The 21,525-nt window shown below is 33.8% G+C and overlaps 1 protein-coding gene and 1 pseudogene across 1 annotated transcript; one reads left to right on the top strand and one right to left on the bottom strand.

Annotated features, from left to right (window-relative positions):
- Nucleotides 1–2,172: 2,172 nt before the first annotated feature.
- Nucleotides 2,173–16,964, bottom strand: LOC145260261 (uncharacterized). The gene is made up of 6 exons (XM_080118088.1): nt 16,829–16,964; nt 15,116–15,290; nt 10,893–11,010; nt 9,544–9,738; nt 5,461–5,639; nt 2,173–2,380 (listed from the first exon to the last, which is right to left on the bottom strand). The coding sequence occupies exons 1-6, from the start codon at nt 16,962–16,964 to the stop codon at nt 2,173–2,175; spliced, it is 1,011 nt and encodes a 336-aa protein (XP_079974214.1).
- LOC145260718 (5S ribosomal RNA) lies at nt 4,189–4,306 on the top strand (annotated as a pseudogene).
- Nucleotides 16,965–21,525: the final 4,561 nt, after the last annotated feature.

Raw genomic sequence — 21,525 nt, 5'->3', positions numbered from 1 at the left:
AAATATACTTTATTTACATATACTTTATTTAAATATACTTTATTTAAATTTACTTTATTTTAATATACTTTATTTACATATACTTTATTTAAACCTGCGTAGTCTATTACGATCGTCGCCGATTAAAAAAAAAATTTTTTTATAGTTAACTATATTTTACGTTTATTTTTTTCATACCCTCATAATAAAAATATATAAAAATACGTAAACTTTCTTCATTAATTGATTTTATGTTTTTTAATCGCATAGAAATATCTAAACAATTTGAAAAAATGTAAGCATGGTTATTTGAAAAAGACATGCGATTAAAAAACACAAAATCCATTGATATAGAATGTTTACGTATTTTTATATATCTTTATTTTTAATGGTGGGATGGAAAAGTAAACCTAAATCATAGTTAACTATAAAGATTTTTTTTTTTAATCGGCGATAATCGTAATAGACTGCCTAGGTTAGGTTTATTAACGTACATGTAAATAAAGTATATTTAAATATATTACATTTAAAAAAAAACGTACCTATGTTAGAAATAATAAACAAAAGAATCTTTATATTTTGTCCAAATATATAAGTAATCAGTTTTGAAGAATAGCGGAAGTATTGTATCAATTTTGCGCTTCCATACTTCAATTGGCAGACCTTCCGCCATCTTTGAAATTTAGGGTCTCGTTTTATACACCATTGCCCCCTTTTTATTTCGTATCACACACACACACACACACACACACACACACACACACACACACACGCATACACGCGTGAGCGCGCGCGCACACACACACATACACACACATCCGCGGATCAATGTTTCATGGTAAACAACTGATGACCTCTAGAATATCATTGGAACTATTGTGAATTCGAGAAAGCGAGTTAATTTAGTGATTGCAGAAGATTAAATGATCTGATTTTCCAATTTTTTTTTTTTAATTTATTATTATTTTTCTATAGTCTTATAGGTTCAAAAACTTCTAAGACTATATATATATATATAGCGGACCCCCAACATACGAGCTACCTGAGTTACAAGAAATTCGAGATACGAGATGGCCTCAGAGCAAAAATCCTCCCCCTACATACGAGCGAAAATCGAAGTTACAAATTTCCAGATGCAACCGCTAGCCGCTAGGTGGTCGAGTATGTCGGGTTTCACTACATCTCTTTAATGGTGCCATTTTAATTCGAGATACGAGCTTCATCCGGTAACTAATTAATCTCGTATGTCAGGGGTTCACTATATATATATATATATATATATATATATATATATATATATATATATATATATATATATATATATATAAATATATATATATATGTATATATATATATTTATTTATATATATATATATATTATTATTATTATTATTATTATTATTATTATTATTATTATTATCATTATTAATCTTCATTAATTAAAATACCATATTTAAGCGTATATTTTACGACCAGGCAATGCCGGGTGGCCTGCTTATATATATATTGCCCGGTCGTAAAATATACGCTTAAATATGATATTTTAATTAATGCAGATGATTATTATTATTATTATTATCATTATTATTATTATTAATAATAATAATAATAATAATAATAATAATAATAATAATAATAATAATGATAATAATAATCAAAAGAAGAGGAAGAAGGCTTATTGCCACTCAAATTCCAGTGAGGAACAATAGCCGATACCAACGAGAAATCAATAGTGCGATAACGTAAATTAATTTGTAAATCGTATCAAAAGAGGTGGAAAGCATTTGAAATATGGGGAGACTTGTAGTCACTCAGACTCCAGGGAGCACTACAAATTGTCCTCAAGGATAATTCTTTGATGATAGCCTATGTGAAAACTCCTAGTATGTGAATAATAATAATAATAATAATAATAATAATAATAATAATAATAATAATAATAATAATAATAAATAAATAAATAAATAAATAATAACTCTACAAATAAAAATGTAGATATTTTTAAAGAATCAGAATCAACAATTGTATCGGAATCGAGGAAATTAGAACGGTTACACGAGTGTGTGTTTTATTTTTTGCAAAACTATATGCATTTATATAGACATTTTTAAAGAATCTGTAATCGTATCGGAATCGGGAATTTAGAACAGAATCTGTAACTGTACCAGAATCGTCCGTTCACTAGTGTTAAGACTAGGAACTAAGAATGAAGAGAAATATAACGTACTTGCAATCCGTGCCCGGATAATTTCTTATTGTAGGCGGTAATTTTTGGATCGTTTCCATGACTAAAGGCATCAGCTTGAGATCTTTGATCTTATTCGTGTAGCAGATGGCAGTGAAAAACTCGTCCAAACAATCCTTGTCTTTCAGAAAATAACTCGTTATAATTGGGATGAATCTGAAACCAAAAAAAAAAAAAATAAATAAATAAATAAATGTACTTGCAATAACCCTTATCCCTGAGTGGCTTCCGGGCCTTGATAAGTGGTGATCACTGTGTAAAAAAAAAAAAAAAAATAAAATAAATAAATAAATAAATAGACTTGCGGTATATTAGAAATTGATGTGCGAGACGAAACGAACGAGCACAATAAGCAACAGCTTTTCTCTCTTTGTCTCTTCTTGTTTACTCTTCCTCCTTTCTTTCCTTTTGACTGCTTTCATCGTCGTATTTTATACATCGAGATACGATTCGGACGAATTCATCCATCCAGCGCGGCCATAGCCGAGATTGAACTCAGTGCATGAGTTTTGTTGCGTAATTCAAATCTTGTCGGTAGCTGAATACTTGATGCTCAGCCAGGTCTATCTAGGGTATTTTTTTATCGTGATGTCATCACTAGCCGGGGTACCTACTACGGCTTAAGAGAATCCCATCTACCCTCGAGAGAAGAACAGACCGCACCAGCACATACAGCGTCTTGCTTTCTCAAATGGTCACACATCTGGTTCTAGGCAGGCTCAACATTGCTTAACTTTAGTGATCTGACGAGAACCGGTGTGTCAACGTGATTGTGCCGTATAAACAGACGAATGCTAAAACGCAAATGGTCCTTATTGTTTACCCTCTTTTCGATATGCTCTCTTCGCCACTTCCTAAAGGTACCAACATTTAACATAAAGGTGTTAAATAAAAAAAATTTCAACCAATGAAAATATTTCCAAATCCTAAAAAGTAACACCTATACGTGGATATAGTAATCAAGCATGAGATTCTACAGGCCTCTGAAAAAGTGTCTTGATGAACAGAAATTTTGAAATTCTTCTCGGACACCCGCGACGACGCATGCCTCGACTCTCAAAACGCTCATCCCAAAAGACTGGAATGAGGGACGCTGAAATCCCTTTAAGACTGATGATCGATCTCCGATGAACACATGCGACCCAGAAGTTAAACTTTCGAACGCACACACACGCACGCGCACGCACACAAACACATACACAAACACACACACACAAACATACACACAAACACACACACACACTCACTCACACACACACACACACACACACACACAACAGGACGTTTGAAATTAATTTTTTCTATTTCTTATTCATGAACTTTAAAACTTCCTAACAAATTTTAGTTTTTCCAAATATATTTTACATTTCTGCAAAATTGTTGATATATAAATATATTTTTGTTAATTCACGTTTTCTCATCTCATTCTCAAATTCCCTAATTTACTAACTCGTAGTCAGTTAAGTGTACAGTATAATCACGTTGGATCATCGAAGTTAAGCAACGTTGAGCCTGGCCAGTACCAGATGGGTGACCATTTGGGACTTCCAGGTGCTGTATGTGCTCTCCGCTTATCTCGGCATTGTTTCCGGTCGCCTTGGATTTCTCCTCGCCACTGGACTCAAGCAGTGCCGATTTATGAGAGGTGTGGTTATAGATTGCGCAATCTTTGCTTCACAGTTACATGCGCAGCTGCTCCTACAGGAGGTATCCTTTGTCTTTCGAGACTGAACGGAGGCATCGTATCCATTCATGTTTTTATTCATCTTTTTGTTCGCCAATTTAACTATATACTAGCGGGAGGGGGAGCGGGATCCGGCTTTGAAATATTTAGAATGGGTAATTTATAAAGATCGCGGCCAAAGAAGAATGCAACAAAAATCTGTTTATGCTCTAAAAATATTTTATGTTGTTTTTTTGTTAGGCATTATAATTCATATTATCATTAGATGATATAAATTATTACACACGGCATAATTACGTTGACACACCGGTTCTCGTCAGGTCACTGAAGTTAAGCAACGTTGAACCTAGTCAGTACTAAAATGGGTAACCATTTGGGAATTCTAGGCGCTGTACGTGCTCTCTGCTTATCCATTCCATTCGTCGTGAACCTCCATTTGCCACTGATATTTAACAACGAGAGAGAGAGAGAGAGAGAGAGAGAGAGAGAGAGAGAGAGAGAGAGAGAGAGAGAGAGGGGGGGGAGGAGATATTTGGTTAGAGATTGCGCAACTCCTGCCACAAAATATTCCACGCGCAGATATCTTTATAGTGAGTATCAAGATTAAAGGAAGTTACCACTAGCAAATTATTAAATGTGAAATCGTTTCGAGTTAAAATATGAGTTTTGTTGTTAGATAAAGACGGCATCAGGGTAAAATTTAGTGGCCATATTGTTTTTCATATTAGCTTTACATAACATTGACATTTTTCAAGCGGGCTTTTCTCAATTTTAGCTGCACAATACTTAATGGATTTTCATTTTCATTAAGAATGATTCCCCATTATAAATACATTAGCGAGGGGTACCCGGCGTTGCCCGGGTGTTGGGGGGGGGTAAAACAAAGTAAGTATGAGGATTGAACCCGAACCGTTGAGACAAAGTTGTGAAAAAAAAAATAAAAGTGCGGCGTTAACCATTGCCCCACCGCGACATGCTTACGGAAACACGTTTGAATTTATTTAATTACTTGGATTTAGCAGGTGCTCGTTTTAATGAGTTAATGAGGTCAAGTTTGACTGCGGGATTTCATTTACTGCTGAACGCTGTTTTCCTCGCCCCCAAGATGTTATAGGAAAAAGACTAACCCACATGCGGCGAGCGACACATGTTGAATATTTATCTTCCCGAAATCGAGCAAATTAAATAGACAGGCGAGCTTCGTTGTTAACTGTGAGATATTACGATTTGTATGTGATATAAAAAGTTTTTTAAAAAGTTGTGAACCGACCGACCGCTTGGCGCTTCTCTGAAAGAAGCCTTTTGTAGACACACAGAAAAAGCGAACACACATACATACATACATACATACATACATGCATACATACATACATTTTCGCTTTTATATTTATAGATAACGAAAACAATATAAAACTAATTTCAATGCTTAAATGCTTCTTTTTTTCTTCGCATTCGTCTATGGCCGCGATCTTTATAAATTACCTTAGAATGATGATCAAGATGTCGTTTTATATAAACTTTGTTCGTTTTTTAATCAGAAATATGAACTTACATTTTACAGCCGTGTATCTTCAGCATGGCTTCGTCGGGCCAGGCCTTTGTTATCTTCGTTTTGGGCTTATAGAAAATCGACAGTTCCTTATTTGCTTTCAACAAATTAGACGCTAGGACTTCGACCTTCTTCTCATCTGGTTGGCTGTACGAAATGTAGACGTCATATCTTGTGCTGAACTGTGGAAATAAATGATTAAAAAAAATTATTATTGTTTGTTGAAGCATCAAATGTACACGAAAATAAAAATGTATGTTCGCTAACAGAGCTCTCTACATTTTTAATGTAGTCGCCATTTTGAGTCCTGTATCTACATTGGAAACTCTTGTGATTAGGTCAGTTCAGTGTATAAAGAAATAATTTTGGGTTTTCCTTTCGATAAATAATGCTCTCTCAATATGTTTAATGCTTTGCAGCCGTCGTCCAGGGCTTCTCTCATTACCAGTGATAGACTTCGGTCATCTAAACACTGTATTAATTCCTCAAAGACAGTTGCGTTCTTTTCAAGGAAGTCGGGGTCGTTTCTGTTTTCAGGTTGTGTTTGTAGTACTTTGTGTAGCTTTTCGATTCGTAGATATCCCAGAAATTTAACTTGCCACAATTCGAATTTTGATTCGGATCCATCGAAATAAAGACGCACGCTGGGCGCATAACCTCTAGAAGTGTAAGCCATTTTTATTTTCACAACAGTTTCAGATGGTTCGCTGATACACACAAGTCCTGGGAGGTGACTTGTTTGTAATAGACAGTTCCACAGAACAAAATATTCTTTCCGTGTCGAAACCCGGGAAAGAACATGTGAAATTGCTCCAGAAAAGGTTTAATATTCATGAAGCAATTCTGGTTCCTGATTGGTTGGTAGCAGAACGTGAATTAATTTGATTCGCCAGTTCTTAGCAGCATCGTTTATAAATAGAATCTTCCGACTGAGTGGGATCATACCCCATTAACCCAAAATATTGCAAAAATATTTATCTAGTAAATGATATGAGAGACTGTCGTGTTATCCCTAGTCTTCGATAGGACCATTTTGGACGGTGATAGCGTCTTTAGTTATAGCCAATAACCACACAAGCATTTAATAATAATTGGGTTATAAAAGTTGCGGAATCACGAAGGAAGAAATTGGAGGAAAAATACAGGTGATGTTTGCATATAAAAATGGTAATAAATGAAACATTGAGAGATCAATATTTAATATGAATGGGACATAAACGATTGTTTTATTGAAGGCAAAAAAAAAAAAAAAAAAAAAAAATAGAAGATACATATATAGGGTGACCCAAAAAAACAAAACAAAAGCTAAATGGAGGCCATCTAGAACATATGCTGTAGAACGGAGAAAAAAATGCCAAAAGACCCTAGTGTTTTGATGTGATGTTTTGAATATAATAAACTAGTTATGACCAAAGTTTCTTTTCATTCGGAAAAAAAAAACAGTAAGAAACGGGGCCTAATTAATTAGAATTGGGGCCCTTTTTTTTTTCTTTTTTTTTTTTTTTGGTCACCCTGTATACAGGCATGCTTGATAGAAATGAACAAACCTTGAGGAGAAAAGAAGGGTCACCAGTTAGCAAGTGCTGATTAAAACATGAACAGAGTTTTATAAATGAAAAATTGAGAAAAACGAAATTTTATAACAAAATATTTTTTATAGTTAAAATTTTAGAAAAATATAAAAGTTATTTTCACCCAGAAAGTATTCATATATGCAAATTTGTTTTTTGATAAAAAATAAAGTTAAGTGAGCAATAGTTACAAAGTTTAGAAATGTGTAGGTCAATATGTTCATAATGTGAATAATATGCGTGTGTAAGTAATATATTTATGTGAGTATTTGGCAGCGTGATATTGTGTATATGTGTTGGTTTACCTTGTTCTTGTTGATGCGTGTGTAGCTTTGAGTATCAATTTGTCTCTGTTAGCCTGACGCTTGCTAGTGCGTAAAAATGTGTGTTCGAAATGAAAAAGGCCTGTATTTGATTCATCGAAAATTTCTTGAGACTTGTCACGCTCAGCAAAATGCACAGAGGGAAGTTATAGAGCATATATTGTTGGGTCCTGTTCAAGATGCGGCCTGCTGAACAAATCTGTTTCTAGCTGTTTATTTTGTAGCGGTCGAAATTGCGACACGTACAAGCAGGAGCTTATTCTTGCAGCTCGAGATTTTGAAATCCGTTTTCTTCCTGGCTTATCTTTTTTTTTTTACAAGGTAGTCACCACTTATCTAGACCCGGAAGCCACTTGGGAATAAGGGTTATTGTGTGTACAGTAATCAATGGGATAGTATCGTAGTAATAGTTAGTATTGGAGGTTTGATAAAGTGTCTTACTTAAGGGGGCGGTTCATCAGGAATTTGTTTATGTTGGACTTGAAGACATCCAGGTTGTAGTCAGGTGGGAAACAGACAAACGTTCCACATGCGTGTGCTTCTAAAAAAGAAGCTTTGTTCATGGAATCTACGTTTTGGTTTTGGCAAAGATAAAGAGTGGGAAAAATTTTGACAGTGGTTTCAGCTAGACGGATGTTTATCGTGAAATATTGGCGAGGGGGGGGGGCATAGATTGGAGCTCAGACGAGCATTTGCCATGGAAGTAACGATAAAACAAAGACAGGCTCGCAACGTCTCTTCTGTGGGAGAGGGCATCCTCCACTAAGCCACGAAGCCTATTTTGTACTCTGTCAAAGCAGGATAGGCTGTTTTTAGCAGCTCCTGTCCAGATGTGGCAGCAGTACTCCATCATTGGACGTACTTGGCTTTTATATAGATAGAGAATTGCATCAGCAGTGAGATATCTTCTGGAGCGGTAGAAGAATCCTACCATTTTTCTAGCGACCTTGGCAACTGACTGTACGTGTTCCGTTTCAGGTCAGGAGTAAAGGTCAAGCCCAGAATTATCTAATCGGAGGCCAGCTCTGCCAGCATGTGACCGCAATATAGAACGTGAAACTGGCAACACATTCCCTGTCTTTCTTTACTGCTCTTTCTAGCAGCAGACATCATCTGGGCCCTTTGGGGCATGGGATAGCATGAGCACAAACAAGCCAATATGACTATCTTCAAACACGAACTTACTTCCACATGCGGTACACACAGGAACTTTCTTTCTTATGCTACAGGACTTCTCTCATCCATACATCGACGTACGTTCCTACTACCAACTTCAACACATATACACTTAACTCTTTTATCTTTCCTTCTCGTTAAACCGGCCTCTCTATTCTATGTCTCAGGACATTCTAATCTTTTGTTCCCGTCCCTACATGGACGCACGCTTCTACTACCAATAACTACACGTGTACACTGAACTATTCTCTCCTTCAACAAGCCTGTATATTATTCAATCTACGTTTCTACACAAGAAAACTTTCAGCTACTAACTCGTTTCTCTTCTATATTCTTATTAACGAACAAAACCAATAAAGTGGTTTTTAAATGTTAGAATCAGACTTCTTTTCACGTCTTGATTTTTAACTTTTATACGGTTTCTAAGTCTGCGTCAGCTTATTAATTATTACCTTGTTCGTGTTGGTGCGTGTAAAGGTGTGCGAAATCTGATGGAGGCTTGTATGCGAGTCATTGAAGATCCCATTTCGCCTTCCCCGGCCAAAGGAATACGTTTTTGTATTTTTCAGTGCAACCGGTTTGGAGAATTCAGGAGAAAAACCGACTTCACTAATTTTGGAAAAATGTTTTTATGCTTAACATTTTTTTTTTTTTTGCATATATATCTTGAAATATTTATTTATGGTGTTTGGTTTGGTTGTTTTGTTTTATGGCATATCAACCCTTTTATGATTATTTAATGCCGATTCCATAATTTTGGAAAAAAAAGTTTTATGCTTCAAGTTCTTTATATCTTCAAATGTTTATTCGTGTTTGATTCGATTGTTTTGTAGAGGAAAATTGTGGCTTTTGTTTTTGGTTTTGCAGAATATGATTGAGTTTTTCAAATATAAAGGAAAACTTTTCGAAATGGCAGTGAAGTAATATTGTTTTGTTTAAAAGAACATATTTAAAAAAAAATACCGCTGTAAGTCTAATCATAAACAAGCACCAAAGAATGTAGACAGCGTTCCTACCTTAAGAATTTTCGAAGCTGTCCATTTTTCCTTCAATTTTAAAAATTCTTCGATGCAGTCTTCGTTGTCGATGGGATTATTTCGATCATCTTTTTCGCAAAGGACGATCTTGAAGCATCTTAACGGCAGGCCGACTTTTATCCAATTGCAAGCTGCGTTTACGGTCATATTTAACACCTCAGCACGATTAAAATCCTCCAAGAAAAAGAAAGAAAACGATTGAGTTTCTTTTATATATTTTATATATAAAATTATGTTATGCTAAGGAAAATAACTCTTGCAAAAATGTTTGAAAAAAAAAAAGGAAAAGAAAACAATTATACTTGTTTCTTCAAGATTTTACGTTTCTTTATCTAGCGTATATAAAATTATGTTAACCAGATTTTAAAAGTTAGACCTAAATAGCATTTAATCTGACAAATGAAATTTTGATTCTGATTGGCCAATTTTTATCTGGTATGTGTTGCAATAAACTAAATTAAATTTATTAAAAAAAATATTAAATACAATCCTGGGAATGTGGTAATTTGTCAGTATTCTTAAATAATTACCTTAAAAGGAAAGTCAGCTAAAGGAAATAACTCTTACAAAATAGTAAAAAAAAAAAAAAAAAAAAAAAAGAAAAGAAAAAAGAAAAAGAAACAATTCTGTTTGTTTCTTCCAGTTTCTTTTCTTATGTTACCTGGGTTTTAAAAGTTAGACATAAATAGCATTTTATCTGACAAGTAAAATTTGATTCTGACTAGCCAATTTTCATTTGTTATTTTTGAAATATATCAGTTGCAATAATTAACATGCTTTGCTTAAAATTTATGCATAAAAATACTTTGTCCAGCCTGGAAGTATAGTAACCTGTTGGTATTTTTAAATAATTACATCAAAATAAAAAATTGCTGTTTTCTGTGTAAGAATCCATCCATCTAATGCTTATTAGTTTTTGATCATGATTTTTTAATATATACTTTAGCATTTTACTTTAATGCTAGTTGGGAATAATTTCCTCTTCATAATTTTTTTTTTCAAATTTAATTATCGACCGAAACGTTTTTCGTCTTTTACGGTTCATCAGCGTGGCTGAATCTAGCAAGAGATAAGAGAGAGAGAGAGAGAGAGAGAGAGAGAGAGAGAGAGAGAGAGAGAGAGAGAGAGAGAGAAAGAGACAGAGCGAGGGGGAGAGAGAGGGAGGGATGGGGTAGTAGAGAGAATATGACACGTTTTAGGGGCAGTGTGTATAGGAGTTAAGGCATGATTTCTACAAAATTTAATGCTTCCACGTCAAAATTATTTGTAGAACACACCAGCCGCACACAACGAAATCGATGTCTGATATAATTAAAAACAAAACTTACTTGATACCATGTTCCGAGTAAATTGGTTATAACGGTTCGATCTTTGGAGTCGAAAATTGGTGTAAAACCACGGAATATATTTCTGATTGATCTGACCACGTTTTTGGAATCAGCTTGCCTGAGGAGTCAAAGAAAAAGGAACACAAATAAAAACAAGACCATGTTACTACTACTACTACTACTACTACTACTACTACTACTAAAAATAATAACAACAGCAACAACCCCCCAAAAATAGTGTTGGTAGAAACTGGCACCACACCAAATAGTCATGAAGGGTCAAGGAGGATGGAAGGACCGACTAATTAACACTCAGACCCCAGGGAACACCACAGCTTGTTGACACTGAGCAACCACTGATGATGACCTTTGTGAGAGAACTCTATACAACAACAACAACAACGACAACAATAATAATAATAATAATAATAATAAACTGTCGACAACGGTGGTGGTGGTGGTGGTGGTGGTGGTGGTGGTGGTGGTGATGATGATGATGATGATGATGATGATGATGATGATGATGATGAATTAGCGAAAATTAAGTTTTGCTAAATTGGATTAAGATTTTCAGTTATCAGAAAATATTTACCTCCCTTATTACGATTGGAATTCTTCGGTTTCATTTTCACTAATTATCTCCGAAAACTATTTATATTACGAATTAATTTTCCATCTTGTCGGTGTTCGTAATTTTGGGATCTGTTCATTACTTTGCCATTGTAATCTCGGTATTATAACGAAGTAGCGCCGAGATTCCTTAATTTTCAATAAAAAAAGTATTGGAAAAAAAAACAGACGTGCCTTTCTTTTGTTTTCTTGATGTTTTCATTTTGTGTGTGTGTGTGTGTGTGTGTGTGTGTGTGTGTGTGTGTGTGTGTGTGTGTGTGTGTGTGTGTGTGTGTGTGTGCGTGTGATCATTTTACGAATTGTTATTAACGTTATCAAAAATTAGTCGCAGCCACTTTTTCTTTTAAACCGTAACATTTATTTTTGATAAAAAGTAGTATATATATATATATATATATATATATATATATATATATATATATATATATATATATATATATATATATATATATATATACTATAGTAATTATTAATTACCTACAGACACTAGTGTTTCATCCTTTCGGGTTTTAAATCGTAAAATTGCTTACACATTAACGAAACAGCTGTAATGGAAAAGATCCAGGAAATAAACGATGGTTATAAAAAAGAAAACGTGAGTCTTTGAATTTTTAACAAAATTTTACACTATATATATATATATATATATATATATATATATATATATATATATATATATATATATATATATATATATAGTGTAAAATTTTGTTAAAAATTCAAAGACTCACGTTTTCTTTTTTATAACCATCGTTTATTTCCTGGATCTTTTCCATTACAGCTGTTTCGTTAATGTGTAAGCAATTTTACGATTTAAGTTTCCATAAAAATATCCTGTCGTCACCAACTTCTTCAGATGTTTATCCATTACATCTTTACAACAAAAGATATATTTTTAACATGCTGAACATCGTATTCGGGTAAAAAGATTTCCAAAGCCAATAATGCTTGACCGCGAATGTTGACAGCCTAATTCGAATATTTAAAAACTATGCATTACATATTCCAGAGGCGTGCCAATGTTTTCGTTATGATTAGTCAACCCTTTTTGGCTGAATTATTTTAACATAAATCTTCAGTGTTCGTCGGAACGAAAGAAAATACATCGATGTGTGTGTGTGTGTGTGTGTGTGTGTGTGTGTGTGTGTGTGTGTGTGTGAATACTTCAAAGCTGGTAGCTTTTTCATTTGGTTGGGATTAAGATATAAATAATTATATTTATATTTGGTTTTGGAATTTGCTTTTTCCTTGACTAATAAATTCCTCCTCAAAGCTTTTCTGTCTATCTATATATAAAACTTATGAAAAAAATAGGAGAGAAAAAAAATTGGAGAAAAAATTGGAAATTAAGACTAAAACAAAAAATAAAAAATACGAAAATAAGGTTTAAAACAAGAAATTTGGTTTGCACAGTACCCAAAATGGCCGACCTGTAACAACGTGGGGATGTAATCCCTTTTCCCCAAACGAACGCACCAGGTTTATCATGTACAAAATTATCTTTTTGTTGGTAACATCTAATGGAAATCACATCTGACGAGTTGGTGAGAAATGAGATTTTTATAAAAACATAAAATCATAGAATTGTCATCCCATTAACGAAACGGTTGTAATGAAGAGATCCAGGATGAAATAAACAAGAGTTATAAAAAAGAAAAAATCCAAGTTTATGAATTTTAACAAGGTTTTGCACTATATATATATATATATATATATATATATATATATATATATATATATATATATAAGCGAGATAACTCCTTTTCACAGATTAAAAATCAGGTGAAATATCCTGACTGATAGATATTACTTGAGGTAATAATTTCAGGGTGATCCTAGCCAAAAAGGAGAAGCTCAATATTTAAGAATAGAGCAATATATAAGCTTAGTGGTTAAAGTTAAATTCTGAAAATCAAAATATAGACACATATATTCGAGTTAAGAATTTATTGTTTGACAAAAGACACGTATTTTGCTTTTCAGCACAAATATTGAAAATGTTTTTGGGTGGTGAACAATAATTATAGGAAAAGGAGTTTCATAGAGTCTGGGCAGTCCATTATCGGAAGGAGTACGATATCTTCCGGGGTATTATTGCCAGGTAGACAGAATATTGGTCCAGGGGAGAAGGCAGTAATCCCATATAATAAGAATGCATGGTTTCTCCATACTGATGTCTATTCACAGCTGAACATTTTACTAATCGCATTTTCATTCCTGATATGAGCTATTATTGAAAATCCATGGATTAAGGAAATTAACATAACCCCTTCTATATATCCCTTTTGTCAAACAATAAATTCTTAACTCGAATATATGTGTCTATGTTTTGATTTTCAGAATTTAACTTTAAGCACTAAACTTATATATATATATGTTTGAAAATTTTCTGGGAGGGGGGGGTTATAACGGCTAAATACAGACCAAAAAGCATAATGAATTTAAAAAAACAAAAATGAAAATAAAGGTTAGCTAACCAGGTTTCGTTCCTCACTTATCAAAGCTAAATCGAGGAAAATACGATTTAAAACAAAAAAAGTCCATGAATATGGCGGGGTAGGAAAAAAAAACAAAAAACAAAAACAAAAAATAAACAGAAATAAACGGGGTAAAAAATTACATAGAGACTAAATTAAGTCCGAGAAGATTTTCTTTTTGTTTGCAAAGAGGTCTCAAAGATTAATAAAAAGAGTCTCTAAAATGTTCAAATGATAGGGAGAGTGCGACTTACTAAGGATCGTAAACATGTCAGCACTGAAAATCGTGGCACACGCATGGTTATTTATAAGATGGTCGCAAATCGCAGAACCATACATATTACTCAGAACATCCGAAGGTGAAAAATTTGCATAACGAATCTTTAACGGCACATGCTGTTTCAAACGAAAATCTAATCTTTGCGATGTTCGCCCAACATAGTGCGCACTGCAACTACATTTAAATAAATAAATAATAGAATTATTATGGTGGGGGGGGGGGAGAACATCTTTGCGAATAGACGGCACATAGGCCTAGTTGGAAAAACAACACGCGGGTTCGATGCAAAATAACACCGTTGCACAGACAAAGAAATTTGCTTAGCAAAACAGTCACTGATGTTACCTAGCCAGGGTAGACGCAGGTACACAGGACATCTATTAGCTATAATTTCTTTGGGTTTATGAAAATTAGAAACTTTCTTATTGATAGTAGTTGATATGAGATATATATATATATATATATATATATATATATATATATATATATAAAGTAAAAAGACGTAGTCGCAAGTTTCTTTCATAAAAATTCATTTTCTTTTGTAATATTTTCATTCTTTATTTAAAAAAAAAAATCAACATCTTTATTTTCTTGAAATTCCTCAAAGTCGTGTTGGTTTTAATGTCCTGAATTCTCGTATATAAAAAAAAATAAAATGAACGAATCTTTTTAGTAAAATGGAATTCTCCTCCTCAGACCAATGACGAGTTCTAAAATGGCGCCGACAGGAAACATGCAAACATCCAAAAGATTTAACAAGTTAAATACGTTTTTCCGCCATTATTGACGTCACGTGATAGATAACAAAAAAAATTTTTTTTTTTTTTAAAGTTTACCTTTCGAAGCACACAATCTGATTGAATGGGAAATTGGAAGGCGACGGTTTCGATACCCAACAGTCGTAATTTTTCCTCAGGTCTAGCTCCACATCACGCGACAGTTCGTCCACCATAACTTTCATATTTTTCCGCATAGATTTTATTAAAACTTCATTTCTTATGGAATAGGTGCCTGAAACGAAATGGTTACCATGTCTGATTAATAACAAATCGACGAAAACTTATCATCACAATTGGAGGAGATTATCCTCTGTCATATAAATCTAACCTGACTGTAAAAATTTATGTATGTATGTATGTATGTATGTATGTATGTATGTATGTATGTATGTATGTCAGGTCATATCATATGCTACTGGTACCATGTAACTCAGTACTACCTGCCTCATGGTCGGGTCACCGGCGACTAAACTGGTTCACCCACAGACTTGTTTGGTGAGGAGGGTGGCTAGTCTCCCTGAAGGATTAAAAACAAGACTTTCCAAAGGGCAAATAAACCCTTTTTCGGGGTCAGCGGCCAACTAGCACCGTGTGTGTGTGTGTGTGTTTGTGTGTGTGTGTGTGTGTGTGTGTGTGTGTGTGTGTGTGTGTGTGTGTGTTTAGGGTGGAGAGGGCTCCCGTAAGCCGTGGTGAAGGCAACCTTTCTAGGAGAAGCAAATCTCTGATTTAAAAAAAAAACATAAAGCGGGAGACCAGTACCCGCATTAAGCTGGTTTGCAGTTTAACTTGTTGCTGTCTGTCTTGCTCTTGCTTGTTGCTGGATCTCAACATTTTGAACCGAGAGAAAGAGACTAAGCTGTCGTACAAAGCTAAGACTCTGTAACATCATCTTTGTATAGATACTCCCTCAGGCATTTGGGCTCATGGACTTTAAGTGTCTGAGGGAGTGGCACTCGTCTAACAAGACGTTGAGATCATCAGGTACGTATGTATGTATAGGCGACGAATTTTCACGAGATTGGTATCGTTTTAAAGCGCGACCCTTCGGACGACAAATATCGAAAAATTGGCTTAAAACATTAATTTCTTCACCCTCAACTAGGCACTTTTCTACAAGGATAGGTCGCTTTTTTCGCTGATATCTTCGAAATTAATCGCTACTTTTCGATTGACTAGCATTAATTTAAACATTCGTTACTTCCGGTTTGGCGATGGACGCAAAAGTAAAGACGTCACGTTTTTTGTTTATGTGTTTTTTTTTTCACGTTTTTTTCCTCCTTCGCGGTACAGGTTCGAGCCTGCCTATCCAGTATTTTTTTTTTTTTGATCCACACACACAATCCAAACACCCATGCAACGCCAGGCACCCAGGCTAGTCTATAATATAAAGGGTAGTTGTCTGTGCATGTGTATGTGTGCGTGTGTGAGTTCGCGCATGTGTGTCTGTTTGATTAAAAATCTAAAGGTGTAAAAAAAAAAAGACATATCAAGTTAATATCTAAGATTTAGAATAAAACTAGTGGATCGGGACAAAAATAAAAATTGCCTCAATTTAGAAGGATTTCTCTTCCACTGATTGAAGACAGAAAATGTGAAGTGTGATATCAGAACAGATACTAAGTTTAAATGTAAAGCTAACAAATATCTTGCTGCTCAGCTTTTCACATAGCTCCATGTAGACATGGTCCCAATTAGTAGCTCCCTACATCCAAGTGGCAACATGCTTTGTTTGGTATGAAAATGAAAATAAAAATAAAAAAATGTACTTACGTGGATGGGTCGAGAGAACGAACAAGTCAACCTTATCGGTTAAAGTCATGCAAGTAATGTCACCAGCAAGAAGTTCAATTTGACAAAAACCATGTGTCGTGTACAAATCGATTCTATCAAGTTTCTTCAGGGGCATTGTGGTTTTTTGTTTGTTTGTTTTTTTTTTTTTTTGAAGAACCTGTTAAAATCAGACAAAAAAATGTTATTCTGATGTGGATGAAAATTACAGGGTGTTACCCCCCCCCCAAATATATGGGCCCTTCGAATCGTTATAAATCGTTCAATTTACCGATTTTGACATAATCACCTCTTAGAAACTCTCTCTCTCTCTCTCTCTCTCTCTCTCTCTATATATATATATATATATATATATATATATATATATATATATATATATATATATATATATAGTCATCCACATACATTACTGTTTCGCTGTTTCACAGCTTATCAGTGCGGCTAAACAAGCAACTACCTCAAGGCAGAATCGAAACCCGACCGCCCAAAAAGATAATTAAAAATTAAGAATAATTGAATTTCAGATAGAAAGATGCCCAAAAATTAAGAATATCAAAAATATGGCTGTATTTATACACACACACACACACACACACACACACATATATATATATATATAAATATATATATATATATATATATATATATATATATATATAAAGAGTTCGTGTTTGCGAAGCTAAAAATGGGGTCCATTTGCGTGACATTATTTTTCATTCATAAATTCAAATTTCAATTTTTAAACTATGTAATAAAATGCATTAATTAACTATACTCATAAAAAACGCTTTACTTTAAAAACGTGAAGTGACTTATGCGCCACTCTGTATAGGTGATTGGACGATTCCAATATTTTTCCCGATTCTGATACAAATGCTAATTCCAAACTAAATTCCCGATTCCGATACAATTACTGGTTCAGATTCTTTATAAATTTCTAAATATTTGACTAAAAAGTTGTTATTTTTCAGGATTACCATAAAAACATATGTTAAATGTACAGATATTTTCTCAAACGTAAACGTACAATTGTGGGGGGTGATCTATCGATTTTATTTTTACTGATAATTAAAAATATATTGATTTTTAATTATTTCATCATTACTATCAGCAGTAGAAGATTTTGCTTAAAAAATCAAATAAAAAAGAAAATTAAAAGAATCGTTTTTAGCATCGGAAAATAGGGGGAAAAAATTCCGATTCCAATACCACTAAAAGTTCTGATTTTTCCAATTCTCGATTCTGATTCCGATTAATCGTCTCAACGCTAATACTTATATTTTACTATATGCATTTACTTATATACTTACTTGCTTTATCCTGAATTTGCAGATACCGGCCATCCTCTCCCCTTAAACATTTTTTTGTTTTTTATTTTTATATTTTATTATTTATTTATATATTATCTATTTTTTATTTTTTATTTATTTAGTAATTAATTTATTTTTTTTCATTTAGTGTCTTTTAACAACTCTTGCTGACATTTTCTAAAGTTGACCTATTTTTTTTTCCCTATATTTTTTTGCGCCTTTTAACATCCTTTTTGTCTGGGTCATTTTGACATTTGTTTTTCTATCTTATATTTAATTCTATCACTATTTAATTTTTTCTCCTCTTCTTCTTCTTCTTCCCTGATCTTTTTTATTATGTCTCGGCAGTCACGTGAAAAGCATATCTTATTTTTCTTTTATTAATATTATTGGAATTTTCCCCCTTTTCTTTTCTTTCTAGATATTTGTGAATTATTCCATGGATTTCGGCCTTTTGGATAATTTTGGACCATCTTCCAATTACGTGATTTCCTTGGATTTTTCTTGTGCAAATGGAAACTCAATTAACTTTCTTGGAGTTATATTTTTGGATTTTACCGTCATTGGATTATTTACCTTTCACCAGACTATCCATTCACGTGTAATCACCTTTTTCTTCACCATATTCCCTCTGCTTCACTTTTTTGTTATCAAGTAAGATCTTTGACTTACTTTTTGTTTCATCAAATACTTTTGTATGCAAAATTCGATCCCGCATTTTGCTAATTTCTACCCTCTGATGAGAAGGAAAGTATTTCTTCGCAACTCCGCGGATTAAGGACTATCAAATTATCAAGTGTTTCCTTTTCAGATTAAATATGTTCTTAACTCTTTTTCAAAGTGTTTTTGAACATGTTTTATTAACTGTTTGCTCTTATAAGCTCTATCTCCTATTTGGTTTTATCGAGCTTTTACATCTGGTTGAGATTACTTTATAAATATTAATTCTTTAATATTTATAATATACTTTAGTTTTACCATCTTGGATCATTTTGGTAAATTTAATTGTAATTTTTATTTTATATATATATATATATATATATATATATATATATATATATATATATATATATATATAGTTGTTGTTCGGCCATATTCGTCTCAAGCGCTTTCTATCAGTACAACCGATTATCGTCATGAGCGACTGTTGTTGTTTCTTTTTTTTTTTTTGAGGCTTGATGTATCTATAGTTAGTTAGTTTTTTTTAGTTTTTTTAGTTTTATTTTTTATTTTTTGTTATAATCGTGGGTGCAGGATGGGTAGGGGTGAATTATTTTCTTATTTTATACTTTATTTATTTAGTTTCTTGTTAGTTATTGAATACAGTTAGTACATTTGTTCCTGAATTAAATGAGTTTTTTTTTTAATAAGCACAAAAATGTCAACTTTAGCCATTATTACCCGAAAGGCACCACTAGGGGTGGGGGTGGGAGGCAACCGGATTTTTCCCGGAAAATCCGTTCTGTTACTTTTTTTTTTTTTTTACTCATATCATGTTTAATGTTTGTGCAAATTTACAAAAAAAAAAAAAAAAATCCAAGGCGTAGTTATTTAGAAAAATGCAGACAGCCGAACAGACAAGGGTGAATGTCGGGGGGGGGGGCAATAATAACTTTATTGGTTATCTTCGTTAATAAGAGTGGATTGGAAAAGAAAAGAGAGTTTGTAGAGTATGAATTTTATTTTCCTTAACCCTTTCAGCCATCAAGAGTGGTGGTGGAGTTCGGCCCTTTCCTTCGCATGTGTCTTTTTGCCCCTCACTCCTATTTGACATGGTAGAGAGTTTAGGTAGCTAAAGGCAAAAGAGAGGAAGAGGGGATGTTTACAGAAGAAAGTCTTTTGCGCTGTCTTGCCTGCGCCATTTTTAACCAGATCCAGAATTACCGCCGAAGAAACGAATTGTGTTTTGATGTCTCCGTCTAAAAACAATTTCAGCCAAGTTCCGAAAGATTCACCTTAGAGAAAGCATATCTTTGGGCTCCGTCCGTAGAAATTACAGACGATAAAGTTATTTGTTTGAAATAGAATGTCGTGACCAAGAAAGAGGAAGTTCCCGTGCGTTTAAACCATCTTTTTTATTACAAATTCTGTCACGTACTCAGCTCGCTTGCCTGAGCGATAGTCTCTGATTGGGTAAATCAGAAGGGAAGTTGATTGATTGCACCAATCAGCACCGAACCGAAGGCAGATTCAAACTCTTAAACCGGTAGGTCTCGCTGCTGTTGGTGTGCCACACTCGTCTTGCACTTTTAACACAGCATAGCTACGCAATATTCACACATACTTTTCAGCAAAATCACAGAGAGAGAGAGAGAGAGAGAGAGAGAGAGAGAGAGAGAGAGAGAGAGAGAGAGAGATACTCAGACTCTCGGCGATAATGCAAACTTTGAAATAATAACGGTAGAAAAGTAACTTATATTATTGCCTTTGGTAACATTTATTTGTTGTATATTTTTTCGCCTACTTTTTAAAATATTATTTTTTGACTCTTGTTAAAAATGCCCGTAAAAACCATCAACGCAGCAGCCTAGAATCTCGAAGATTGTCAATTGTATGAACCATACGGTAGCCATGACCATTGCGTTGAGTTGACCCACATTTGATCAGCAGATGTTAGACTTTGAACCGCTCAACGGACCGGTCAACAAGAGTTGAAGACAATATACAGCAGCAACCACGAAGCAAGAGACAGACGACCGAAACTATAATTTAAAAAAAAAATAAATAAATAACTAGCAGGCCGCCCGGCGTTGCCCGGTCGTAAAATACGCATAAATATTATATTTTAATTCATGCAGATTTCTTATTTATTATTATAGAGCCAATTCGCTATTGATTATTACCCAATATATAGAAATTATTTCAACAGAGAATATAAAGTGGATCTTGGGTTTACTTTCGGCAGCCGCGTAACTTTCTCTTACCTCATTTTATCCTTTAGGTCTCATATTCCATGAGCGATTTTCCTGACAAAAAGGGAAGCATTGCTGTTTTTCTGGGTCATAATCTATTTTATCTAACACTTATCGTTAGCAAGTTTTTTTTTTTTTTTTACTTTGAAGTATTATTTTTTTTTTTAGCTCCTAACATAAAGTGGCTTCATGTCTTGTCTGGTGCGATTTCCATAAAAAAAAGTTAGTGTATCATTACTCTGGTTTCAATTTACTTCAGTCGAAAGTCTAAAAAATCATAGGGTCCCTTCCTAGTATCTAACACTAAATCTCCATATGAAGTACATAGATATTCGAATATTCCATTAAAAAAGTTGGAATATAGTTTTCCTCTCTCCAATTGATAATTTAAATAAACTTTTTGTTATAATGCCGACGAATTCCCATTAATCGCCAAAAACTGGTTTTCGTCATAAAA

Source organism: Euprymna scolopes, chromosome 36 (assembly GCF_053919585.1).
Source record: "Euprymna scolopes isolate OS-2025 chromosome 36, ASM5391958v1, whole genome shotgun sequence".
NCBI classification, from domain to species: Eukaryota; Metazoa; Mollusca; class Cephalopoda; order Sepiida; family Sepiolidae; genus Euprymna; species Euprymna scolopes.
Note: the sequence above shows the minus strand (reverse complement) of the source record. Positions and strands in the feature narration are given on the sequence as shown.

Coding starts and splice junctions, on each gene's coding strand:
- LOC145260261 (XM_080118088.1), bottom strand. CDS start 16,964: ATGCCCCTGAAGAAACTTGATAGAATCGATTTGTACACGACACATGGT. Junction 5,640..9,543: donor CAGCTTCGAAAATTCTTAAG/GTAGGAACGCTG, acceptor TTATTTCCACAG/TTCAGCACAAGATATGACGT. Junction 2,381..5,460: donor AAGATACACGGCTGTAAAAT/GTAAGTTCATAT, acceptor TTTTGGTTTCAG/ATTCATCCCAATTATAACGA.